Genomic DNA, 22,464 nt, shown 5'->3' with positions numbered 1-22,464 from the left:
TTTAATAATATTTTGTAACCTTTTTCATGTAATAGGGTGTAGTGGGACCAGTCTATGATCGGTGTGATCAGTCTATGGCTGATGATACCCAGGCTGTTTTACTTGAGAGAGACACCTCAACCAGTATTTGCCATGAGTTTGATCTTTGGATTTATTGTAATCTCCTTCATTTCTTCTGCTAAATGTGTTAGATTTAGAGCCACCTAGTGGTGAGATTGCAGATTGCAGCCATCTGAATACCTCATTTTACCCCTCCTTGAGGAAGGCCCATTCTAAAGCTACTGTAGTTTGCCTGTTTTTACCACCGTGACTCCACTCTCATATTCAGACACGAGGGTTCAGTCTAAGAAGAAGAACAGTTTGTAGTTACAGGTCATCATACAGCCATTAAAACACAACTGTAAATACTAATAATTTTCCGCTAATAAGGACCCCTGCAAACGCACTGGACCAGAAAAGGATGTGGTATTGGAAAACAGTTTAGCAACACTGTCAAACTAAACCAAGACACTTCTCATAGATCCAGTGACAAAGGAAGCATGAGTAAAGGTCATCCTACGTCCTTTATGAATATACACTCATTATTCATGCAGTTATCATGCAGCCAGTCAAATGGCAGCAGTGAAATACAGCCTTTAGTCCGACATGTTACTCATTTGTTCTGATGTCGTGGAAACGCAGACAGTGATGAAACCACATGAGGTTAAGGCAGCTGCACTGTCTGGATCCCGGCTCCACAGGTGCTCTCCTCCGACAGGACACTTGATCATGATGATTAGGTGTCAGAGTGCCTGAAAATATTTCTGTCACTGATCATTAACTGCATACGATGTTAAGTACCCCATAACAAAAACATCCGCTACGTGTATTGTGAAGTCTCTTAAAATAGCTCCTTTACACATGGGAAAGTGTTTTTTTTTTTTATCTAATTTTCTCATATATCAGTAATGAAAGTCTGTATTCACCTTTTCTGTGTCTGAATACTTATTTGCATTTTCACTTTGTTTGGGTGATTTAAGCCGAGCAGATCTGTTCAGATTACGTGAAACAATTCTCATTTACGTGAGAATGTATCCCACAGCGCTTGTGTAAGGCATTTTTATCAGGCCTCCCCATCATAATTAAATCTACCGGAGACCGTGTACGAACTGATAACGTTTTATTAAATCACATCCAACACGACGTGTTTCTGTGACTTCATGCGCAAACCTAAACCTGCTGCAAACTGCCCGACTCGACTCTGTTTGCAAACAAAGCGCGGTAGATCTCAAACAACTCTGCTGTTAGCATCAGACATCAAATTGAGGTGAACTTGGCAGTGCCGTTATTGCTGGGGCCGTACTTGAAACTGCTGATTCACTAACGCACTGTTGAATAAACTCGTACTAATAAAACAAAACAAAAAACAACCAGCGAATGGCACTTCTGCTGATAGAAATACCTTGGGTGGAGTGGACATATTTTTAGCCGGACAACAACTGTTTACCAGTGTGTTGAGCAGGAAAGCCATTCGGAGCAACATGTCTAGCTTTAAGGCAGATGAGTTACAGCAGCAGTTGTCTGATAACATAAATCAGGGGCTGTAGTGTGCACAGGCTCATCAAAACTGGGCCTTTGAAGACCATAAAAACATAGCCTGGACTGATGAGTCTCCACGTCTGTGGCTGTAGATGGTGGCACCCAAAGCAGTAATCCATGGAGCCAACCTGGCATCAGTCAGCAGTCTGTGCTGCTCTATTGTCCAACTTAGACCAGGCAGTCATGGTTTGAATGGCACAAGCACAACACAAAACTATTTCTGCACTATCTAATGCGTCCCCAATGCCTGCTTTGAGCATCACAGTCAAAAGTATGGAACTGAGTAAACTACTGTTTGAGTTTCAATTCATTTCAAAGCAGAGAAGCACCTCTCTGCTTCCTCTGTGGCCATGAGGAGCTATAGAGGAGAAACAGTATCTGAACCCACTTCTCCAGAAACAGCTAAAACATATTTGTCCTTGCTGTGCCTACATCCACACGAATACCTGTTTATTTCAAAGTGCACAGCGCGTTCAGTTTTTACGTCTTATGTCCACTCATCTCCGGTGTTTTAGGACCCAAAGCAGAGGCGTAGACCATATTTTCCTCTGAAAACCTGAAGTGGTACCTCTCATCACGCTGGCTCCATCCATCCAGACGTCATTTGCCTGGCAGATCCGCTTTTTTTTTTTAATGCAATTGAGTCAGTTTTAGATGACTGCAACACAATGAACTCCCCATCTCTGAATCATTCCAGCACATTGGTTTTGTCATCAGTCAAGCATGATTGGGCTCTGTGTGGTAATATCAAGCGTTCTCATCAGCCTGAATTGATAGAAAGTCGCTTCCACGGGATTTTATTGTTGATGTGTTTCCTCTCAACGAACAGTGTGAAGTCCAATAGCTTGTTGTGCGCAGTCTCCATATTCCCAAGAGTACAGTTCTCGCTGTTATCTTTTAAAATTCGATCAAGGAAGAAAACTAAATCCACCATACTTCGGTCTCAGTTGTCACTCTCGATATTGCTAAGTAAGGCAGCTGAAAGGCCACAAATTTCTGTTATTCTGGACGAAATGATATACTTTCCTTGCCCTAACAAGATCAGTCTGCTGTGGATTTATGTTTTAAATCACGCGAATCGACTCCTTTATTCAACTTTATTCTTCCTGTAGAACTTTGTGGAATCCTTATTTGGTCTGCGCCAACCTGAAGCTGAGCAGTTCCGCCTGAACTGTCCCATGTCCCCACCTGGGCCAGTGAATGCACAGTGGTATTACTTACTCACTTAGGCCTTTAGATTCCCAAAGGAACGTAGGCCATCCTCCATTCACTCCAGCCTCGGCCCTCCGCTCCAAATGTTGCCAGGACAGCCCTTCTTTCTTCATCTCCTGTTCTGTGATTCCTCTCCACGTGGTTCTCGGTCTGCCTCTCTTTCTCTTTCCCTGTGGGCTCCACGTCAGCGCCTGTTTTGTGATTGATTTATTTCTTCTGAGTGTGTGGCCTCTCCACTTCCATTTCCTCCTCCGGATTCGGGATTTCTATTGTGTCTTGTTTAGTGAGTTCCCACAGGTTGCCGGTGGAGATGGTGTTGGGCCAGTATATTCTCAGGAGGCGTCTGAGGGATCGGTTGATGGGAGGTCTGCAGCTTACTGGGTATGGTGGTAGTGGTGGTGGTTTTCCAGGTTTCTGAGCCATGGAGTAGAGTGGTTGAAGATGAGTTTGAGTTGGAGATTTGTAGCTTAGTCTTGAGTGACAGGTTTTTTGCCTTCCAGATATTGTTTAGCATGTTGGCTTGGAGAAATGATGCTCCCGAGGTATGTGAAACTGTTTACATCTTCTAGTGGGTTTTGGTCCATGATTATGTTCTTGCTGTTGATGTGCATTGCTTTGGTTTTTGGTGAGTTTATTTTGAGGCCGAGCAGAGCAGCAGTTTCCTCCAGTTTTCCTGATTTTTCCTGCATCTGTTGATGTGCGTGAGCCAGTAGTGCTGGTTGTTTCTTTCACCAGCCAGTCTATGGTAGAGCAACACAGGAACTCACAAGGCCATAAATGTGCTTCTGGTGACTTACAGCCTAAGCTTTTTATGTCTGTTTACTCTAAATACAAACATCTGTATATGTCCACACTACTCTGGATATCACCTGTCCTTCCACTTCACACTTCACACTTCACAACGTGAAACCACTTCCCTTCAAGTCATTGCAGCCAAACATCTCTGCTGCATTTTTTAAAAAGAAACATTCTAAGAAGCCTCAGCTAAGTTTGAACAAAAACCTCCACAACAGGTTCAAAGCAAACCAACCCGCACATTGATATGCTGGAAAAAGAAAACACGATGTCGCTTAACCAAAGGCACCTTAACACTGAAATTGAGATGGCTAACAGAATGAAACGGCTGACCCTGGAGGAGAGAAGAGCCGAAAGGTTGAGCGACGTCGAGGTGGGCTGCAGAGTAATTTGTGATCTGCACGATCAACATTTGCACCGACAGAAAGAAAGCGTTAAGAAGAAGATGGAGAGTATGACAAATGAGCTGAAGGCCTCAAAGAAACAAAAAGAACAATTGAAGAAGGAGAGGTTTCAGTGGGAGGATGTGATGGCAGTGAAAGAGGAGCCCATCAGAAGACTCGCTGGGAATGATCCAAGAAAGCAGCAGCAGCAGCAGCAGCAGCAGCAGAGGGGGCGTGAGGAGGCCGAGGTTTGTCATTCTCGAAAAGTGCAAGAAGGAGTACGCCTTGAGTGCCTGAAGAGCCAGAAGGAGTGCAGGAGAAAAACTGTGCTCTGCAACAACTGGGTTGGAGAGAATAAATCAGACAGTGAAGCTGTCGAAGAACACAACGACCTGCCCTCTGCCACCGGAAAAACAAGACACAAGTCCGAACGTATGTACTGCATCTCCTTTGTATCAACTTTTAAATACTATACATTTTTAGAAGCAGTCATGGTTTATTTTTCTTTGTTTAAAAAAAAAAGAAGCCAGGCTAAAATACGCAGACGCCCTCTACACCAAGTGGCCCGTGACCATAAGGTCTGAACAGTTTGACGCCAGCTCCAGGACCAGAAACCGCATCCTCAGAAAATCTATCTCACAAATGTGCAAGAAGTTGAAGAGTTGATGAAAAAAATAAAACAGTGCAAGACTGAAAACATGCGAGTTGCACTTGTTTCTACACAGCTAAGATGCAAATACTGGAAGTAGACAAAATGTGAAGGTTGTGTATTGTGTCACGTTGTGCATTTCATCACGTGCACGTTCTATAAATCTTTAAAAAACAGCAGGGTTTTGTAAGGTGATGAGAAAGACGCTAAAGTGATCAAATGTGAAGGGTCCCGTCACATTTCTTCATCTCTGGCTCATACACTGATCAGCCACAACATTAAGACCACCGACAAGTGAAGTAAATAACATTGAGCATCTTGTGACAATTCAGTGTTCTGCTGGCAAACTTTTGGACCTGGCATTTATGTGGATGTTAGATATGAAGCGCCCACCTAGACCAGACCAGACCAGGCACCCTCACCCCAAACCAATGACACCAAGGAGACCCTCAGAAGACCCATGTCCATTCTCTGATAGGACACAAAAGGCACAAATAGACACAAAGGATAATCATAAAATCATAAATATCTTTGTACCAAATTCTACGTCATTGTTGTTGAGTATTTGAGGCATGTTTTTTTTTTTTTTTTTTTTTGCTCCACAATCATAACATGGTTCTGGTTTCTCACACTCTCTGCGTTCCTTCCTCCCAGCTGTTTCTACACTGGAATGTCAGGACCTCTTAGCTGCGAAGGAAAGCCGCCGATAAAACTACTAATGAAACCTACAGCACTTTACAGCAGCGCTAGATAAATGGGTAAAATTAGAGTTTAAAATGGAAACACTGATTCATAGGTTTAGCCCTGACCTGCCGCATGTTTTACAACCATTTGTGGCTCATTTAATATTTAGGACAATATTTTACCCTGCTGTAGATTTCTTGTTTCTCCCCAGGAGATTGTTCTGCCGGCTGGGAGCTGGCCAGCCACCAGATGAAGTGAGAGAGCCGGCTCTATATTACTAACTCCTAATGAAGATAAATACTTGTAGAGGGCAGTGGTGTAAGTGATTATCACTGCTGCAAATGTAAAGGCTTGGGAAGATGGAATTATTATTATTGTAATTCTGCCGTCAAAAGTCTGTTTTACGCACCTACATACAATATGTTCATATGTACTTATGTACAGTGGCCCCAGAGGAAGAAGCATTAAGGGAAATACTTTAAATTAAGAAGTGAAAAAAAAAAACAAATACAAAAACACACGCAAATATGAAAACTGCTACAGTGGGTTAATTATTTTGTGCAAGTTACTGTTTCTGTTATTCATTTTAAAGCCTACCCTTTGGATCTCTGCCTTTGCTAATGCTTCCATCCATCAACACTGGACACCTTTTTCTTATTGCATTTTTCTCTATGTCTTCCATATTTGGATGTGTTTTCTCTCTTTTAGCATTGATTAATTTGCAGCATGTTTCCCTCAGTCTGCTTTCACTCCTGTGTGTACGTTCTGCTCAAGATAATTATACACTTCATACTTTACTGTATCCACTACTGATATAATCTTTAACCTTGTAGAGCATCATAATAGATTCTAAATGTTTCACTAACTTTATAAAGAGCAAATCAGCGTCTGTCCTACCGTGTCTATTCCCTCCTAAGGTTTTGTCTTTGGTAAGTCAAAGGTTGACATATAGGTTACAGAGGAACCTCTGAACCTCATGGGTTGCCTTCACAGTATGTTTTAGACTGTTGTCCATCAATACTGTGAAGCATCGTTTAGTCTGAGCAGACACTGTTACCGTATACATTTCAGAACTCATTCTGCTGCTTTTGTCTTGTGCTACACTGAGAATAAAGTAAAAATAAACTCTGTGCTGCCCTACGCTGCCCAGGATCCAAAGCTTACAACATCACTCGCAAAACACACTTGGTGCTCCAGGTTGATTAGTTTCATCTGTTCAGATAATTTGTTTGCAGCCTAAGTGTGACCTGATTTAATGCACTGAGATAAATATTACACTTGGAGTCGACTCCAGAGGCCGGTTGCACTGCAGCTGGATGTAAAAACGTTGGGTGTAAGTACTATGTCTGGCTCAGTTACATCCAGCCTTGTGATAAATATTTAGGCCGGATGAACCGTCTGGTAAAGCTACGACCTGCCACAGCCAAGCAACGGCTGCCGCGGAGCTGTGGTTATTGGCCTCATCTTAACTTACACTTGTGCCAAGTAATAGATTAAAAATTACAAACACAGATCGCTAAACAAGACAACTATTATTATTTTACGTTCATGTTTCACTCCAGTCCAGCTGGTGAAACAGCCCCCGCCCTTTTATCTGCTTAACCTATGAAGAAATAATTATCACTTTCTGCCCGTCCTCTGAAGAGAATCCCTCAAATGAGGTTCCAGCTTCACAGGTGATGTGAACTTTTTTTTTTTTTCCCATATTGCTGTTTTTCCTCACATTTAAATGAAACATGTAACTGGCATAAAAAAAAAAATTCACTCTGACCTACTCACTGATTCAATTTCTCTCTTCACTTCACTTTAAATAGATGCAAGATGTCGGTTCAAGTCTCTAAGGGACTTAAACTGTGTCATTTTATTTCTTCTATGAGGGAGATCTGATTAAATCATTTCTCATGAAATGTACGTTTTTTTATCGCACAATTTGTTAGGAAGACAAGCAGAAACGGAATGAATGAACGAGGTGTAAAATGTTGAAACTTTGCGGAGGAATGAGCAATAGCAGAGGAAGCAGATGGCGATAATAATTAATACTCAACATCTTACAGCAACATTGAGATTAAACTTTCCTCCTGTATGTGTTTGTTTCCCCTCAGGTCTGAGAAAGCAGGAGAGATCGCAACCATACCCCTGACAAAGGTAAAGACTCTCAACCCTTTTTTTTTTTTGTGGTTAATTGGAAAGTGTATTGGAAAGCTGATTGAGGTCAACCTTGTTTTTCTGCCCACTCCAACTTGAGGTTTCATTCATGCAGGAGTTCCTGTCAGTCGGTGGAGGAATGAAGCTTAGCTGCCTCCGACATAAAACCTCTATTTAGACTTTATTACTACAGTTATCAGATGTTTCATACATACATACATACATACATATTGGGCCCAAAATTGCACAAAAATCAAGTCCAGTTTCAAAATATATACTGTTTATTACAATAAAAACCACAACCATATTCAATGAGCCATAGGTTGCAAATATGAACATATACAAGATCTATATACAAGTATTTCTCATAAAAACTAACTTTTGTACAAATTTATACAGAGATCTATACCAGTGCTTTGATATACCAGAGTCCCATATAGCACAAATAACATTTGTAAAAATTAGATACATACATACAAATACTTTAAACTAGACGCAGTGGTGCACATTTACTCAGCGATTGATGTTTTTTCTTCTATGCCACTCTACAAAGCAGTTTCTGTCCACAATGAGACACAGAGCCACGTCGCAGGACTGGCATTTCCAGGGAGTGACGTGTCTAATTTTGTCCACCTGGTGTCAGTGTTGGCATTTCCTGCGGCCCCGTGAGGCTTTCAAGCTGGCATCTGTTACCGTGGCAATGGCAACAGGGACGTGGTCAACAGTCCTGTCGGTTGGCGCGCCTGTCATGTCCGCCCCGCACAGCTGGGACACCAGTTCAGTGTGGAAGTCTTTGCGGGACATGGGCGTCGCCCGATTTGAGGCGCTGACGTCGCAGTGCAGAATGTAGGCGTTTGCGGCGGCAATGTCCACGAGGTGCAAAAAGAGGGTGCGGTACCAGTGCGTGGTCCTGCGGTGGGTAGGATGGCACTGGTTGGACGGGTCAAAAACGCCCATGTTTTTGTTGTACGCGATGATCAGGGCGGGGTAGGGGACGTTCTTCACTACCCGGCGTCCATCTTTCCCCTTCAAACGCCTCTTGACAAACTCCTCAGAAGCCGCAGGATGGATCGTGGAGCAGACGGACACCTCCAACTTGTCCATCCATTTCAGAAAGACCAGGGAGCCCTCCCTGATCCATCTCACCGTGCCCCTCTCTGATCTGCTGGTGAGGGCATTTTCTCTCCCGGTTGGACACCCTTTCATGTTGTCCCTGTACGTTCCACAGGCTCCAAACTTCATGCCGGCCAAGTCGAGGAACAACTGGGGGCTGGTGAAAAAACTGTCCATGTAAACATGGTAGCCGGTTCCAAGGTGTGAGGGCTGAATCAGGTGCATCACAGCATCGTACGCCAGCCCGTGCGCCGTGCGTGCGTGCGCTTTGCTCATGTAAATGTCGAAATTGACTGTGTAGCCGTTGCTGGAGTCGGCCAACACAAACAGCTTGATGCCCCGCCTCGCTGGTTTGGCATTCATGAACTGGTTGGTGCCAGTTTTTGCCTCGGTGGCCACAACTCTCTCACCAACAGCCAATTCCTTCCTCGGGTGATAATGAGCCTGGCAAGCTGTGAGGATGTCCTCCATGAGGGGCTTGATCCTGAACAACTTGTCATACGCTGGTGTTCCCTTCTTCTCGTCGTTTTTCACGTCCTCCTCCGGGTCACTGGGGTGGACGTTCCAAAGCAGAGCGCTGAATCTGTCCCACGCCATCACGCTGGCCGGAAACGGCACAGACAAGATGCCGCTGTGTGCCCAGTAATCCTCGATACTCGGCAGTGACACCAGCGACATGAATTTAAGGAGCCCGAGGAACTTGTAGAACTCCTCAACTTCAACATCAGCCCACTCGGATTTGTTCCCCATTTCTTTGTTGTTGGCTGCGTACCGGTTGGTGTTCCTGCACAGGGTTAGCACTGTGGTCGGCGAGAAGTAGAGCTGGAACAGGTCCAGAGGTGAACAGACCGCGCGAGCGTCCACCTGGGCTCCCGGTGTTCTCCGTGGCATGAACGGGCTGATTTGTTTGGCAGTGTCGGGGTCATTTCCTGTTCTCCAGGGACCCGAGCGATGGTGTGGCTGAGCCTGTGGAGATCTGGACCTCTTAGGACTCGTCCTCCTATGCCCTCTGTGGATGGGTCCATTTTCCTCATCGCTGTGTATTGCATGACAAAATAAAAAGAAAGAAATCAAAAAAAAAAAATAGATTATTCATATGCACATGATGTATTGTTTAGAAAATAATTTAATCCCTGATCTTCTTCACACATAAACCATCCTAAAAACAGTGGTGGCGAAAAAACGTTAGAAAAAAACGTTTCACCTTTTTTTTAAACCTTTTTTTGCCTCCAAAACATCATTTTTCATGTTATAATGTTCATGAAACAGGCATCTGGCTCTGATCACAACAAATATCAGAGGAAGGAGTCCTACCGTTTTTATCCACTTTTAAACTTGAATATTTGGTATGTCAACCTTTTAGCAGCACATCTCTCAGGCACAGAACTGCACAATGGATCTGTCCATTTTATTTTCCAACTCAACCCAAATTTGCTCAGTGGTGTTGAGGTCTGGCGGACTAGATGGATGAACTGTGTGCGCTTGTTGTTACCCAGAAGGTGTGTGCCAAAACCACTGTTTGGGTTTTGTGGTGACCTGAGTGCCTGAGGACTTCCCAGACCAAAGTACATCTGTGCCCGGCTTCAGGACTCTACGGGAAGATGGAGACAAGGTCCTGAGTGTTGGAGTTTACATCCCTTCTTCAGTGGACAAGGAAATGCCATGAGACATGATCCATGTGCCTGTTGCCATGCAACAGTCCAAACAACCAGATCACCTTGGATTCCATTTTTTCCCACTGTTTTTGTAACACTGTTCACAATGATAATTCTATACATATTTTGCTTACACCATTTTCTAGATAATATTTTATTTTTATTGTATTCTTATTTTATCTTTCTTTTTACTTGTAGAGTGTTTTTTTTATGTGCAACTAAGTTTCTGTGACCAAGCAGTTCAACTTGTGGATCATTAAAGTCTCTCAAAGTCTAAGATGATGGGGCGGGTCCCTCATTTTCCTTCTGTTGCAGTTATTTCCGTCAATCGTTGGAATAGTTTTCCTCTAGGAAAACAAATCCAGGCCCAATAAGACGAGTCCCTGACGGTACTCCCTGCCTCAACAGAATATTGTGGTAATCTTTCTCATCCACGATGCGGTCAGTTTTCACTATGTCACCTCTACCTCTGTGTCCAGCTGTTGGCAAGAGACACTCGTTTTTATCTGTCCCAATCTAGTCATTAACGGAATGCAATGTACCTGTGCACACGCTGCTGGAAGAAGCCGCACCTTCTGGGAAGTGTAGTTTTAAACTAATCTTGAGGCGCTGGCCTTTTTTTAAATTTTTTTTTTTTGTTGTTGTTGTTGTTTTTTGTGAGGTAAATGGCCTTAATCTCCTTATTGCGACTCTATTCTGTGATTTATAGCACACATCAATGATTATGTAGATGTGCCATTCGTTTTATCGGTATTTTAATGACCTATTCAACAAAAACTGAAACCTCTTAAATATGCAGTCTTCTAATAATATCGGCCACCACTGTATAGAATATTATATGCATATAAAACGGGTTCACATTAGAGCGATAAAGATAATAAAGGCTATGAATATCGGTCTATATTGATCCTTACCTGTCAAGGGACGGGTCAGTCACTTCATCACCCTCAACGTCACTCTCCTCTCCGGACGATGAAGATGAAATAGGCTCACACTCTTCCTCTCCAAACAACAGCTCGATGACTTCCTGGACATTCAGCGAACGCCTCATTTTGTATTCCAAACTTCCTCTTCTCCTTCACAAACTCTTTCTTCTTCCTAGTAAAACACTCCGTCCCCTCCTTCCTCTCCACTTGGTTCCCGCTAGCGATGTGCGGATCGATACTGAAATACCGATACTTCCGATACCCGATCTTTGTGCCCTAAAATAGATTCTCATATCAAAATATTGATACTTTCGGTACTCCAGTCGTATATCATGATGAGACTAAAGAAAGAACACAAAGTAACTAAACTATTGAGTTGTGGCAACACAACAAACCTTGAGAAAAACCTCAGCTTAAACCACAACACAGAATACGAGGCATTTATGTTGAGGTGGACAGAGGAGGAGAACAAAGTGTCAGAATGAAGATGCAAGTTTTAATTTCATAGTAGTTCTTAATAGTTAAACAATAATTTATTTTAATGGTTTTATTATTTTACTTATTCTTTTTAGTTTGAAACACCGTTTTCACATATTTTTTTATGATCGTTTCTCCTGCTTGTTTTTTCTGTTTTTGTATTAGCTCGATTTTATTGATATATAATGAAGGAACTACCACAATATACTTCTGAATTTAAAATAAATAAATTATTAAATGATGTACTCTTTGTGAAGCTGTAATTTTAAATACACTGCTTTTTTAGGTTTCGGCATCGCCGATACCAGACTGAATTCTACTTGGTATCCGATCGGAAAGGAAATCGGTGGTATCGAACATCAGTAGTTCCCGTCGACTAATTATTTCAGTTGTTGACTTCCGGTTGGCGACTGACTTTGTATCAGCTGATTCGACCACTTTTTGTAAAGAAAAAAAAAAAGGACAAGAGATAAAGGAATTACCAGTATATCCAAAGAAATGCAACGCCTGCCCATCCGTCCCACTTTTACACAGGGCAAATACTTTTTTGTCTATCAACGTCAATACTGTCACATGATCATACATCAGTCAGCCACAACATTAAAACCACCGACGGGAGGAGTCAATAGCTTCTTATGACAATAAAATGTTCTTATGGGAAACTTTTTGTTTACAGCTACGTCATGTGATAAACATTTAATAACTGTATGTAAATGTACGTCTTATGAAATACCTGTGGGCTCTTAGTGTTTACATGTCTGTACCCAGGGCTCCATTGGCTGCCAAAGACACACATTATCTGCTGTCTTTAAGTGAACTATATCCGTGAAGATCACCCAAGGCTCTTGCTTTCATTCGACCAGTAGAAACAAAGGGAAGGAAAATAATTATTCATTAAAATCGATATTGTTATTCCTGAATTTCTCGTGGGGCCTGATTGAGCCGTACTGGGTTGGCCTGGTGGAGACGGTTTGCATTTCAGTTTCAGGTCTCCCAGTTCATCATCCAAAGTGTTGCTTATAACTCCTGAAATATGTAAAAGGAGGTTTATAAAAAACCCATTTCAAGTGAAGTATTGTTGAGGATTCAGCCACTCAGCTATGCATAATATAAAGCCAAGATGCTCTGAGAATGTCCTGCACTATAGGATAAACTATTGTACTAGATAGTAAAGCTACAAGACCTTGTCATTTAAAGCGTATCCAAACAGATTTAATACCTACCACTGCAATAACACTTTAACTGCAGTAAAGACTGAGCTGCTTTGAAAACCACTACCAGATCACAAATAAGATCAGCGTCACTGCGATGGATACATTTTTTACATCCCCACATCTTCCTTTTTTTTTTTTTTTTTTTTTTTGCAGCCTATAGTGTATTTTGTTTATCCCCGTAAATTAACGGTTAATGAACAGTAAGAAGCAGCGACATGGTAAAAAGCAATTATCTGGCCCCTGCTCCCTGAGACACATGCCAGGCAAGATAATATTTTTTTTTTTCGGGAGGGGGGACCCAACCGTAGTGAGACGTGGTCAGCCCGTGTTTGGATTCAATTACACGGGAGTCAGTGCTTCTGGCCCGCTAACAAACTTCCTGCGGAGATAATGGGAACATGCAGCTAGAGAATAGAAAAAGAAAAAGACTGGCCTGGCCTGGCCTCCAATCTAATTGGTAGTCAGTTCCTGCACAATGGAGCCATCCTGGCATGACCTCCGACTGGAATTATACTTTAAGTTTTTAAATATATTGTTCTCTGCATAAACTAGCTCAATGTTCTGAAGTACAAAAAACATTTCTCCTCTCTTTGACCGCTCTTCTACCCTCACCCCCCTACAGATTATCCATGAACGCTACAGGGCTTACTCGTGGGTGGCTGAGCTGATCCAGGTGTTCATAGCCATGAGCGTCACCGTGTCCTTCCTAGTGATGGGATCTGCCATGAAACACACCAGTAAGCTCTCTATCACTCTCTATCATACCAGCAAGAAGTGGATGTGGTAATCCGTGTAGCACGTAGGAGTAGATCCACCACTGGTCGTCGCACTTAAAGTGTTTCACGTTGAGCTACTGCTTTCGATTCTAGTTGACGGTCTGGTGAGCTCTCTGTGGAGCAGCAGACTGGAGTGGCTGTCCAAAGCCTGGGAGAGAAACCTGCCGAACAAACAGCACATCTGCTCCGCGAAAAGGTGAGTTACGCCAAAGTGTTAACTCTGGTTGAAACTGGCTTGGTGGGACAACTTAGACTCCTGGATTGGAAAATAGATCCTCTACTTTAGAAGTCCGGCGAGTCCACTCACCTTTGGAGATAGCTGCTTACCTGGAATGACTTAATAAATGGACAGAGGAGTCTTGGAAGGATCCAGTGTTGCCATGGGAACCATATGTCCATATGTTGTCCTAATACATCCATAGATTGAACTGAGAGCTCTTCAAACACCCAAGTTTCTACTCAATTTATTTTACTTCTTTTAAAATAATATATCTTTTATTATAATTTTAGCTAAAAAAAACATATAAACTGCACAGAACCGATAAGGAAATGTATCAACAAGCTTAAGCCTTTCAAGGTTTCTCTACTCTTGCAGAATATTTTCCCAAAAAGCCAGTCCAACTGATTTCACATGCTGTTAATTCAGGTTATTTCCTCGTCTCTGTCCCACCGGTTTATTATTTAATCTGCAGTACATTTTCCCTCCTCCCTTCACGAAGGAGAAGAGGAACCGTGACCGCGACGAATAATTCATCAGAAGCAGTTGTCAGATGTTAAAGTTGACCATGAGTTGATTTCTCGCTCCTCTTTTTTCCCTTTCCTCTCTGTCTTCCAGCGTGGCCAAAGGATTCATGTCACTTCTTGGGTTTATTGTCATCTTCGTTGTGTCGGTGTGTGATCCCAGGGTAAATATCGCACGCGTACATCCACAGTCATCAGCGTCATTTTTTGAGTTCCGCCGGTCACCAGTCACTTTTTCGCCCTCTTCAGGGTTTCGTCGTCATGCTGGACAAAGTTGTGTCGTTCTCCCTTAACACCGAAGTGGGACTGTTTGTCTTCATCATGCTGAGGGAGTCCAGAGAAGACAGATTCCAGTGAGTAGCTGTCACGTTCAGGGTTAGAGAGAAGCGAGTGTTTGGATTTATTTGAAGTGAAAGTGATGCCAGCGAGCAGATTTCCACACTGAAACACTGTTGCCTGCAGTAACTCATCCAGCAGAGAGCTATGTGCTCATATGTACTTTTGGTTTTATATGAAGGCCAACTAAACAGCAAAATAGCAGTAATGTCTAATATACATTAGTATTTAAATCGAGATGTATTTAAATCATAATTATAGTTCAAATATACCATATTGTACCTTAGAAGCCAGCCCACTTCCAACACCTGCAAGCGTCAGTCTCCATTACACTCTAAAAAATGATTCATGGGGTATAGCTCAAAATCAAGAACTTTTTCTGCATTAAAAAAAAAAGTTTGTTATGTGTATACATTTTAATGAGTTGATAACTTCATTTAACATGTTGGTCTAACTGAAAATAAATAAATAAATAGTCCCAACTCTACATGAATTTTCAATGGATAGTTCTGCCTTATGTTAAGTTAAGGCAACAGAAAGGTGTATTCATTTAGCACAACTTAAAATTAATTTTAATTCTTGTACTGAAAAATATAAGGTAACAATTTGCATGAACATTTTTAACCTTCTGAGACCCGCGCTTTAGTTTGCTATGCATTTTTAATTTCTTTAAGGTATTTGGGATCAGTAGGACCTAAGATGTACAAAAACAGCATCAGCTACAGGAAGTAGTAGTTCTTGGGAAAAAAAAAAAAAAAAAAAGTAGTAGTTCTTGAAAAACAAACAATGTCCTCATATGTGGATGCTGCGATTAATTCATTATTTATATTATAATAAAGTCACCCAATGTGTGACAGAATCTAAAACTGTTTATTTTAATACCTGAACGTGGTTGAGAAAAAACAGAATTGTGAACAATGAAGTCCCAACGTACTTGCTAATTAGAGACATTAATAAGCATAAATAAATGAGTTTCAACCGTAGAATTTGATGGGGTTTTGTTCCTTGTCCACTTTCGTCCTGTGATTGTCTGTCATGTTTTTAAAGACCCTTTGCTACCACTAGATGGCAGACTAAAGCATCCACTAATGAGGACAACTGGTTTAAATGAATCAGAAAGAGCTGCAATAAAACCTAAAACTTAATGTCCCCACATGAGGACGCAGGGTCTCAGGAGTAGTAGAATGAAAGGAAAAGAAATAAGTTAACTAGAAGGAATAACTCGATTCCGCCCTGTCCTTGGTCTGTCCCTTGTGTCTGGTGGTGGGTGGAGTGGCAGCCATGTTTCTGTCAGTCTGCCCCAAGGCAGCTGTGACTACTGAGGTAGTTCATCTATGGTAAAGCGCTATGTTTTATTATTTCAACACAATTAAAATTAAGTTTAACTTAAATAAGCTTGTAGACGACAAGGCAAACCGTGTTGCTTGTACTGAAGTAATTGAGTTGACCTAACTAGAAAAGTTACGTTACCATTTTTAAAAGTGGTAACGTAATGAACAACAGCCAAAAAAAAAAATAAATAAATAAATCATCTTTTCATCCTGGAGTTTAATACGAAATGTCTGCAATTGTTTGTATGATTATTCAATTACATGCAGATTTAAAAAAAATATACATATATATGTATTGGTTGGACACCCCATAGCAAAATCAAAGTAGTTTGTTACCAAACTCGTATGCTGGTAATTCTGCTAATTCAGACTACAACAGGCTAACAGTATATTTAAATAAAAAAAAAAAAAAACAAACTAAACTACTTTTAGCTCAACTATCAACTTTAATTCTTAATGATTCTCCTAATAATCTGAGTAACACTTATATTAAGGCAGTACTCATGCGTCGCCTTTCAGTGGAGCTACATCACAAACATAAAAGAAACCACACAAAAAAAATAAAATAAAATAAAATAAAACCTCTGTCCTTCTCCATCCAGACACCTCGCTGTCCCTCTGCCAGTGGGCGACTGCGTGTTCAGCCTCAGCTGGCTGCTGCCCACCTACTTCCTGTTTGCGGTGACTTACGACGTCCTGCAGACCCTGGCAGACGTAGCTCATTACCTCCACCTCTACAGCCACATGCAGGAGCCGCACGTCCACAATCTGACCGGGAGTTTAGCGGCGGCGGCAGCAGCGTCAGCCGCCAACCTCTCCATGCTGCTCTGATCCACGAGCAGCCAGACAACACAAGGACTAGTCGAGAGTTCACGTTGCCAAACCTCACCCGTTAGTGAGCGCTTTTATCTTGTAGTCAAGATGCATTTTTTTTTAGGATAAGCGTGATGGGTTTTTGACGGCGTCTTCGGTGGCCACTTGCACTTTCCTCAGACTGTTCCTCTGCGTAACAGCATGTCCAGAGGTGCAGCAGCTGCAGGGGGACGCTCTATTATTTCTCCCTTTAGCCTCACCAGCCACTCCTGTCTACAATGGAGATGTTCTGCACACACCGAGCCATATTTTACACTTTACTGTGAAAATGAAATGTGCACACAGACGTCAAGATTATTTATGCTCAGCGATTAGAGGCTCGCAGTGGTCTGCTCACGTGCATGTCCACAAATCCAGTGCGTTTTTTTTTTTTTTTTTACTCAGGCATGTTCCTCAGTTCCTCCTCACACAAGCAAAACCTTCACATCAGTTTAGAGTTTCACCGATCAGCCACAACATTAAAACCACCAACAGGAGAAGTTGATGACATTGATCATCTTGTTCTGCTGGAAAACTTTTGGACCTGACATCCATGTGGATGTTACTTAGATGTAGCACCCACCCAGACTAGACCAGGCACCCCATCCCCATAGCAATGACACTCCTTAATGGCAGCAGCCGTCCCCAGCAGGATGCAGCCTGACACACATGCAAAAATGGTTTAGGATCAACTCAGAACAAAGGTGTTGACCTGGCCTCCAAATTCTCTAGTTCCCAAACTGATCAAGAATCTTTAGGATAGAAATAACAACATCCTGTTACCTAGGATACCCTCAGGAGCTCCATGTTCTGAGTCTGTTCTAAACTGTTTTGGAGGCACAAGGGAGACCAGCACAATATTAGGAAGGTGGTCATAATGTTATGCCTGACTGGTTTATTTGTCATTTTATTTTTTTTGCTTTATTGTAGTATCATCCCAGCAACATCTGCAGCTATTAAAAGAAACATTTAGTTTCCTGGTTTGAGGAAATGGACCGAATGCAGCATGCTGCTTTAGCTTCACTGTAGTCTGCCATGTAAATACAGAAAGCACCAGCGAGCGGTTTTACCACATTATTAAAGCCATTGAAAGTATTATTATTATATGAATTATTTTTGTGTTTTTTGAGACATGAATAAAAACGGATTGATGGTTGCCAGAGACTCTTCCTCTGTTAAAGTTACTTACTACACGCACGGACACACAAATAAAAACTCCAGACTCTTATCAAAATATATTTTATTCTGGACTTGAGTTTCACTGATCTGACTTGAATGATGACAGATGGACGTGATGCAAGCTGCAAAGAAAAAATAAACAAAACAGAAAAAACAACCAAAAAAAAAAAAAAAAAAACAGAACGTCAGCCCCTCGCCGAGACAAAGGCTGACTCGGCGACTTCGGCCACGTTCACCCAGACAAACTGTGGCACAGACCAAGACCATGGCGTGGACACATCATCATCATCATCATCATGGACTTGGCCCGTGTGAGATATTTGTATTAACACAGGACTCTAAATAGGAACACATGAAACCTCTTAGTCCAGTAGTAGAAACGTCCAATTTATTACAGGGCAAATATCATCTGCAGTTGTACAAACGTTTCTCAGAAGCAGGGGCGCTCGTGGAGGCAGGTTTCGGTTTAATTAAACCTCAGAGTGAAGCCAAACTAAAGCTTAGAACACGGCGTGCGCAGACTTGAAACACCAAATCGAGTCATTTGTTTGTGGCCAATCCGATTCTGGAAGGAGATTCTTAAATTAAGCTTTTCTCTTTAGTCTCATGTCACCAGAGAGAATCAGGTCTTTGGTTCAGGCCTCTGAGATTTAACCGGAGTATGGAGTTACAGCCGTCCCAGCTGAGAGACTGGACACTTTTCACACACGTTTTAAGTTTTTATGAGTGATCTCGCGTCAGATCGAGGCAGAAATTAAAAAATAAATCCCCATCTGGTCTAATTGAAGCACACCAACACGCTGCCAAATGTGCAGACAAACCTGTAAGTGCTCAAGGGTTTCACTTAACTAATGTGTGCTTATAATAACGGTTATTGAGCAGAGATTTGTCTTTAAAATACTTTTTGTTTTTTACTACTTGTTCTTTGAAAATGCACACTCAGCTAAGTTACGGCAAAAATATAAATCCATACTCAACCAATGAGATTCAACCTGCTTCCAGAGCAACTTCCTTCACAAAAACATCTGTATGACTCCCAACATCAGCTGTGAAAAAAGAGGGGGCTGAAAAGTTCTTGGCTCAATTGAAAAAGAAAATTACAATCTTGAGAGGAGTTTGAGGAGTCGGGAGATTTCGCTCCCTTTCAATCCAGAGAGATTCAAGCAAAATAAAAAAAAATAAAAATTAAAACATTTCTTTATTGAAACATAAGACAAATTTAGTGGTAATTTGCTCCAGGGGTGGACGCCCCTCCCTCCCTCCCCCTTCCCCCCCCCAGACAAGGTGCCTTCAGAATGACAGCTCAGCTCGGTGAGCTTTACATTACAGGGTCAACCTTTACTATTTGCATCAAAGTAACAAAACAAAATGTTTAAAATTTACCAAGCATAGAAATTAACACTGCCAATAAATCATCGATTCACATTTTTTGTTTTTTTTTTGTTTTTTTCAGATCTACAAAGAAATTACAAAAATGTAACTTTAAATTTGTCTTTACAAGAGTATAAAACGTCTCGTCAGGGACCTTCGGAATAAACGTGAGCGGGATTTTTAGAGGTGGAGAACCGAGAATGGAGGCGAGAGGGCAGATGAATTAAAATACACCGACAATGCAGCTCATGTTTCACGGATTTAATTCACCAAGACGGTCACGTTGAGGGGAGAAGACTTTACATTTGACCTTTCGCCACGTGAAAGGCGCCGCGTGGCTGCTTTCGACCTCCAGCGCCTCTAGAGGGCCCCGCAGGCGCACATGTACCTTTTAATATCCGATCAGACGAGGGCGCAACACAGAGAACGTGTTGTCTCTTTCTCTTCCTGTTAAAAAAAAAAGAAAAAAACAACCAAAAAACTGAAACAAAAAACCTCCAGAGTCGCACTGAAGCCCTCCACTCCCTGCCAGACAAATTTGTGGCCGTGTTATTAAAAAATAGTTAAAAAAATCTAGTTTTGGTTATAAAAATATTTCCCAGGGACGTTCTTTTCACGACATTAGTTTGAGTTCAATCTAAGAGGGCGGAGCCAAGGAATCGTGGTTTTCAAAGATGAGCTGGTAAATGTGAACGGCATTTTTAGATGCAATGTTTTTGAATTGTGAGCCGGGAATCTAAACATTACTGTCGGACAAATCGATTTTAAAGGCCGAGCCCTGCACCAAACGAAACCTCTTAGGCTTTTAACAGCTCCTCTGAAGAATGAAACAGAGAACGTGTTCCCTTCCTTCCTTCCTTCTGACAATCCCACGAAGATTCACGTCATTCAGAGATGAAAATTACACTCAGCTCCATCTGTCAGCGATGGCGAAATATGAGGGAGCTGCATGAGAGTCCAAAAAGAGAAAGAGGTGCTGATCTTGAACGCAGCTTCGCCGTCTTTAAAAGCTGCTCTTTTCCATTTAGGCCAGAACAGAAACACTACAACAGCCACAACATTTAGCTGCTGTTTTTGGTTTTGCACGTTAATTCTTTACAGATTAGGACAGAGGACGTTCCGCTTTCCTTTTAGACGCAGCAACATTTTAACCCGTGTGTTTCTTTGGCTCGGCCCTCTGAGGTTTAAAACCTGCCTCTACAACGTTGGACTGGTGACGGGACGTTGAGCTCTTTCACCGCATCCGAAAAGGAGCTGTGTGTTTGGATTTTTTTTTTTTTTACACATTTAAGGGTCAATCCAATTAGAAATTTCTCAGATTGTATTTTTTATTGTCTGTATTTTTTTTTTGCTGGTATACTACTGTACAGTATGCAGTCTGAGCTGAGAAGTGGAGGGAACAGTCGAGATTCTTGCCTATTTAATATTCATAAGCAGACAAATGAACACTGGGTGAAAGAGTCCAGAGAGCAGAATTGTGGGCGAAAGCCTCCAGATCAGATAGTGCACAAAGGTTTTAAAGCATCTAGATGTACATCATTATTGTCGTGTTGTCTGGAGACGACCTCGTATGAACCACAACAGCAGTTAACTCAACAGGTGGAAATCCCAACTGAAATACAGCGGAGGGGAAAAGAGGCTTCGTGATGAGGACGCCGTTTAGCAGAACTGTTAGGTGTTGGATTTGTGTGTGTGTGTGTGTGAACTTCTCCACTCGTAAACCTCGGACCTGACCAGCCCCCCTCCCCCTCCCCCTCCCCCAGAGATAAAAAATATAAAAACATTGAAACAAAAGATCTGAAATTTAAAAAAAACTAAGTGCCATCCTATTTTGTGGTGGAGAAGTTGATATGTCCGCACAACGAGATCCGACTAGTAACAAAGATCAACACGTTTTTCATTGTTTTTCATTTTGATGACAATGAGCATGGTTTAAAGATCAAAAAAGCAAAAAACAGCTTCCAAATTTTGGTACATATACGGATCTGTAACTTTTTTTTTTTTTTGTCTATCAGTTTTTTCTTTTTTCGCGGCGTCCCTTCTGCATCTCTCAGAGAGTCTGCACAGACAGAAAGGGGGCGCTTCCATCTGCCCGTTTATCCGTCCGTCCGTCCGTGTGTCTGTTCGTCCGTCCGTTCATCCCCGTGTCTGGACCTGCTGTGTCGGTGCTTGTTTCCTGTTCCTGTTTCCTGCTTCCTGTCTGTCGGTGGGCGGGGCCGTAGTCGTAAGCGAGAGCAGTACGCAGGGCAGACAGGGACAGTCATTTGGCTATGTACACATTCATGGTCGGTCCATGGCTTCCAACAAACAGCAGCACTATTTCCGAAGGTCTAATACACACACCTGCAAGAGACGAGAGGTTCATTGTAGGACCGATAGAAAACTGATGCAGATTTACATACACTTTATATCAACTGGCATGTGCAGTTTGTACAGTCAGTACATCCACACACATGTTAGGATTGTGTTTTTTATCCAGTGATTTCCAACCTGTGGGACATAATACAGGGGGGCGCCAAACAATTACATTTGATATTATGGTTTTGGTCGAGCAGTGAAAATTTTAAACAGGAAACCTCTTCATGTCCTAAAAAAGTATAATATTCTTGATCTAGACGGCCGTCAAATCTTTATAGATGTCCATCTCATTTTAAAAGTCTTAAATGCTTTAAATTTCCTCCCTCACAACTGAATGAATTCATCCAGAGAAAAAAAACACTGACGGACTAAGAGCGAGAGCTCTAACTAGAGGTGACTGTTATGCACCGAAGCGTAGAACTAAATTCTCCCAAATGGTCTTGGGGGAACACTTTCCTGGAACAAGTTAACACCACACGTCAGAAACAGCAACAACTACTTTCTTTTTAAAAAAAAAAAAAAATCTCAAACACTGGTTAAAAATAAATCAAACGTACTCATGTTGCCTAAATAGATTTCTTAATCTTATACATGCTTTTGGGGTTCTTGGTCCATTAATGTTTTTTTTATAGTTATGGGTCAAATGTTTTGTCATAATATTGTCTGTTTCAATACTCTGTATGTGTCCT

At 41.9% G+C, this 22,464-nt stretch overlaps 4 protein-coding genes across 5 annotated transcripts in view; 2 read left to right on the top strand and 2 right to left on the bottom strand.

Moving 5' to 3' along the window:
• The window catches only part of si:ch211-51h4.2, a 71,596-nt gene extending 54,136 nt beyond the window's left edge, over positions 1-17,460 (top strand). The window contains exons 13-18 of the mRNA XM_047588380.1: positions 7,404-7,446; positions 13,454-13,568; positions 13,701-13,803; positions 14,443-14,512; positions 14,598-14,701; positions 16,618-17,460. Coding sequence (XP_047444336.1) covers positions 7,404-7,446; positions 13,454-13,568; positions 13,701-13,803; positions 14,443-14,512; positions 14,598-14,701; positions 16,618-16,846 — 664 coding nt within the window. The 3' untranslated portion in view covers positions 16,847-17,460. The remainder of the gene's footprint in view (positions 1-7,403; positions 7,447-13,453; positions 13,569-13,700; positions 13,804-14,442; positions 14,513-14,597; positions 14,702-16,617) is intronic.
• Positions 3,767-4,665, top strand: LOC125010024 (putative uncharacterized protein DDB_G0274435). Of its 2 annotated transcripts, none has more exons than XM_047588383.1 (2): positions 3,767-4,400; positions 4,495-4,665. In XM_047588383.1, exons 1-2 carry the CDS (start codon positions 3,833-3,835, stop codon positions 4,632-4,634), a joined length of 708 nt encoding a protein of 235 aa, XP_047444339.1. In that variant the 5' UTR covers positions 3,767-3,832; the 3' UTR covers positions 4,635-4,665. The 2 variants fall into 2 exon arrangements, with proteins under 2 accessions (XP_047444339.1, XP_047444338.1); XM_047588382.1 differs by having other exon boundaries at positions 3,769-4,400; positions 4,492-4,665.
• Positions 7,705-11,734, bottom strand: LOC125010022 (piggyBac transposable element-derived protein 4-like). The gene is made up of 2 exons (XM_047588379.1): positions 11,129-11,734; positions 7,705-9,595 (listed from the first exon to the last, which is right to left on the bottom strand). Exons 1-2 carry the CDS (start codon positions 11,263-11,265, stop codon positions 8,086-8,088), a joined length of 1,647 nt encoding a protein of 548 aa, XP_047444335.1. The 5' UTR covers positions 11,266-11,734; the 3' UTR covers positions 7,705-8,085.
• Positions 17,461-18,090: 630 nt separating the features above from the next.
• The window catches only part of tbl1xr1a (tbl1x receptor 1a), a 41,293-nt gene continuing 36,919 nt past the window's right edge, over positions 18,091-22,464 (bottom strand). Inside the window, exon 16 of the mRNA XM_047586576.1 lies at positions 18,091-21,760. Within this exon, the coding sequence (XP_047442532.1) occupies positions 21,734-21,760 (27 nt within the window). The 3' untranslated portion in view covers positions 18,091-21,733. The remainder of the gene's footprint in view (positions 21,761-22,464) is intronic.

This window comes from Mugil cephalus, chromosome 6 (genome assembly GCF_022458985.1).
Source record: "Mugil cephalus isolate CIBA_MC_2020 chromosome 6, CIBA_Mcephalus_1.1, whole genome shotgun sequence".
Classification (NCBI taxonomy): Eukaryota; Metazoa; Chordata; class Actinopteri; order Mugiliformes; family Mugilidae; genus Mugil; species Mugil cephalus.
This window is presented reverse-complemented; position numbering and strand designations above follow the sequence as displayed.

What these genes read in the sequence shown, in the direction of transcription:
- LOC125010024 (XM_047588382.1), top strand. Translation starts at nt 3,833, where the DNA reads ATGCTGGAAAAAGAAAACACGATGTCGCTTAACCAAAGGCACCTTAAC. An exon ending in AACAAGACACAAGTCCGAAC is followed by an intron (nt 4,401 to 4,491) that starts GTATGTACTGCA and finishes TAAAAAAAAAAG; the next exon opens with AAGCCAGGCTAAAATACGCA.
- LOC125010022 (XM_047588379.1), bottom strand. Translation starts at nt 11,265, where the DNA reads ATGAGGCGTTCGCTGAATGTCCAGGAAGTCATCGAGCTGTTGTTTGGA. An exon ending in ACTGACCCGTCCCTTGACAG is followed by an intron (nt 9,596 to 11,128) that starts GTAAGGATCAAT and finishes TGCAATACACAG; the next exon opens with CGATGAGGAAAATGGACCCA.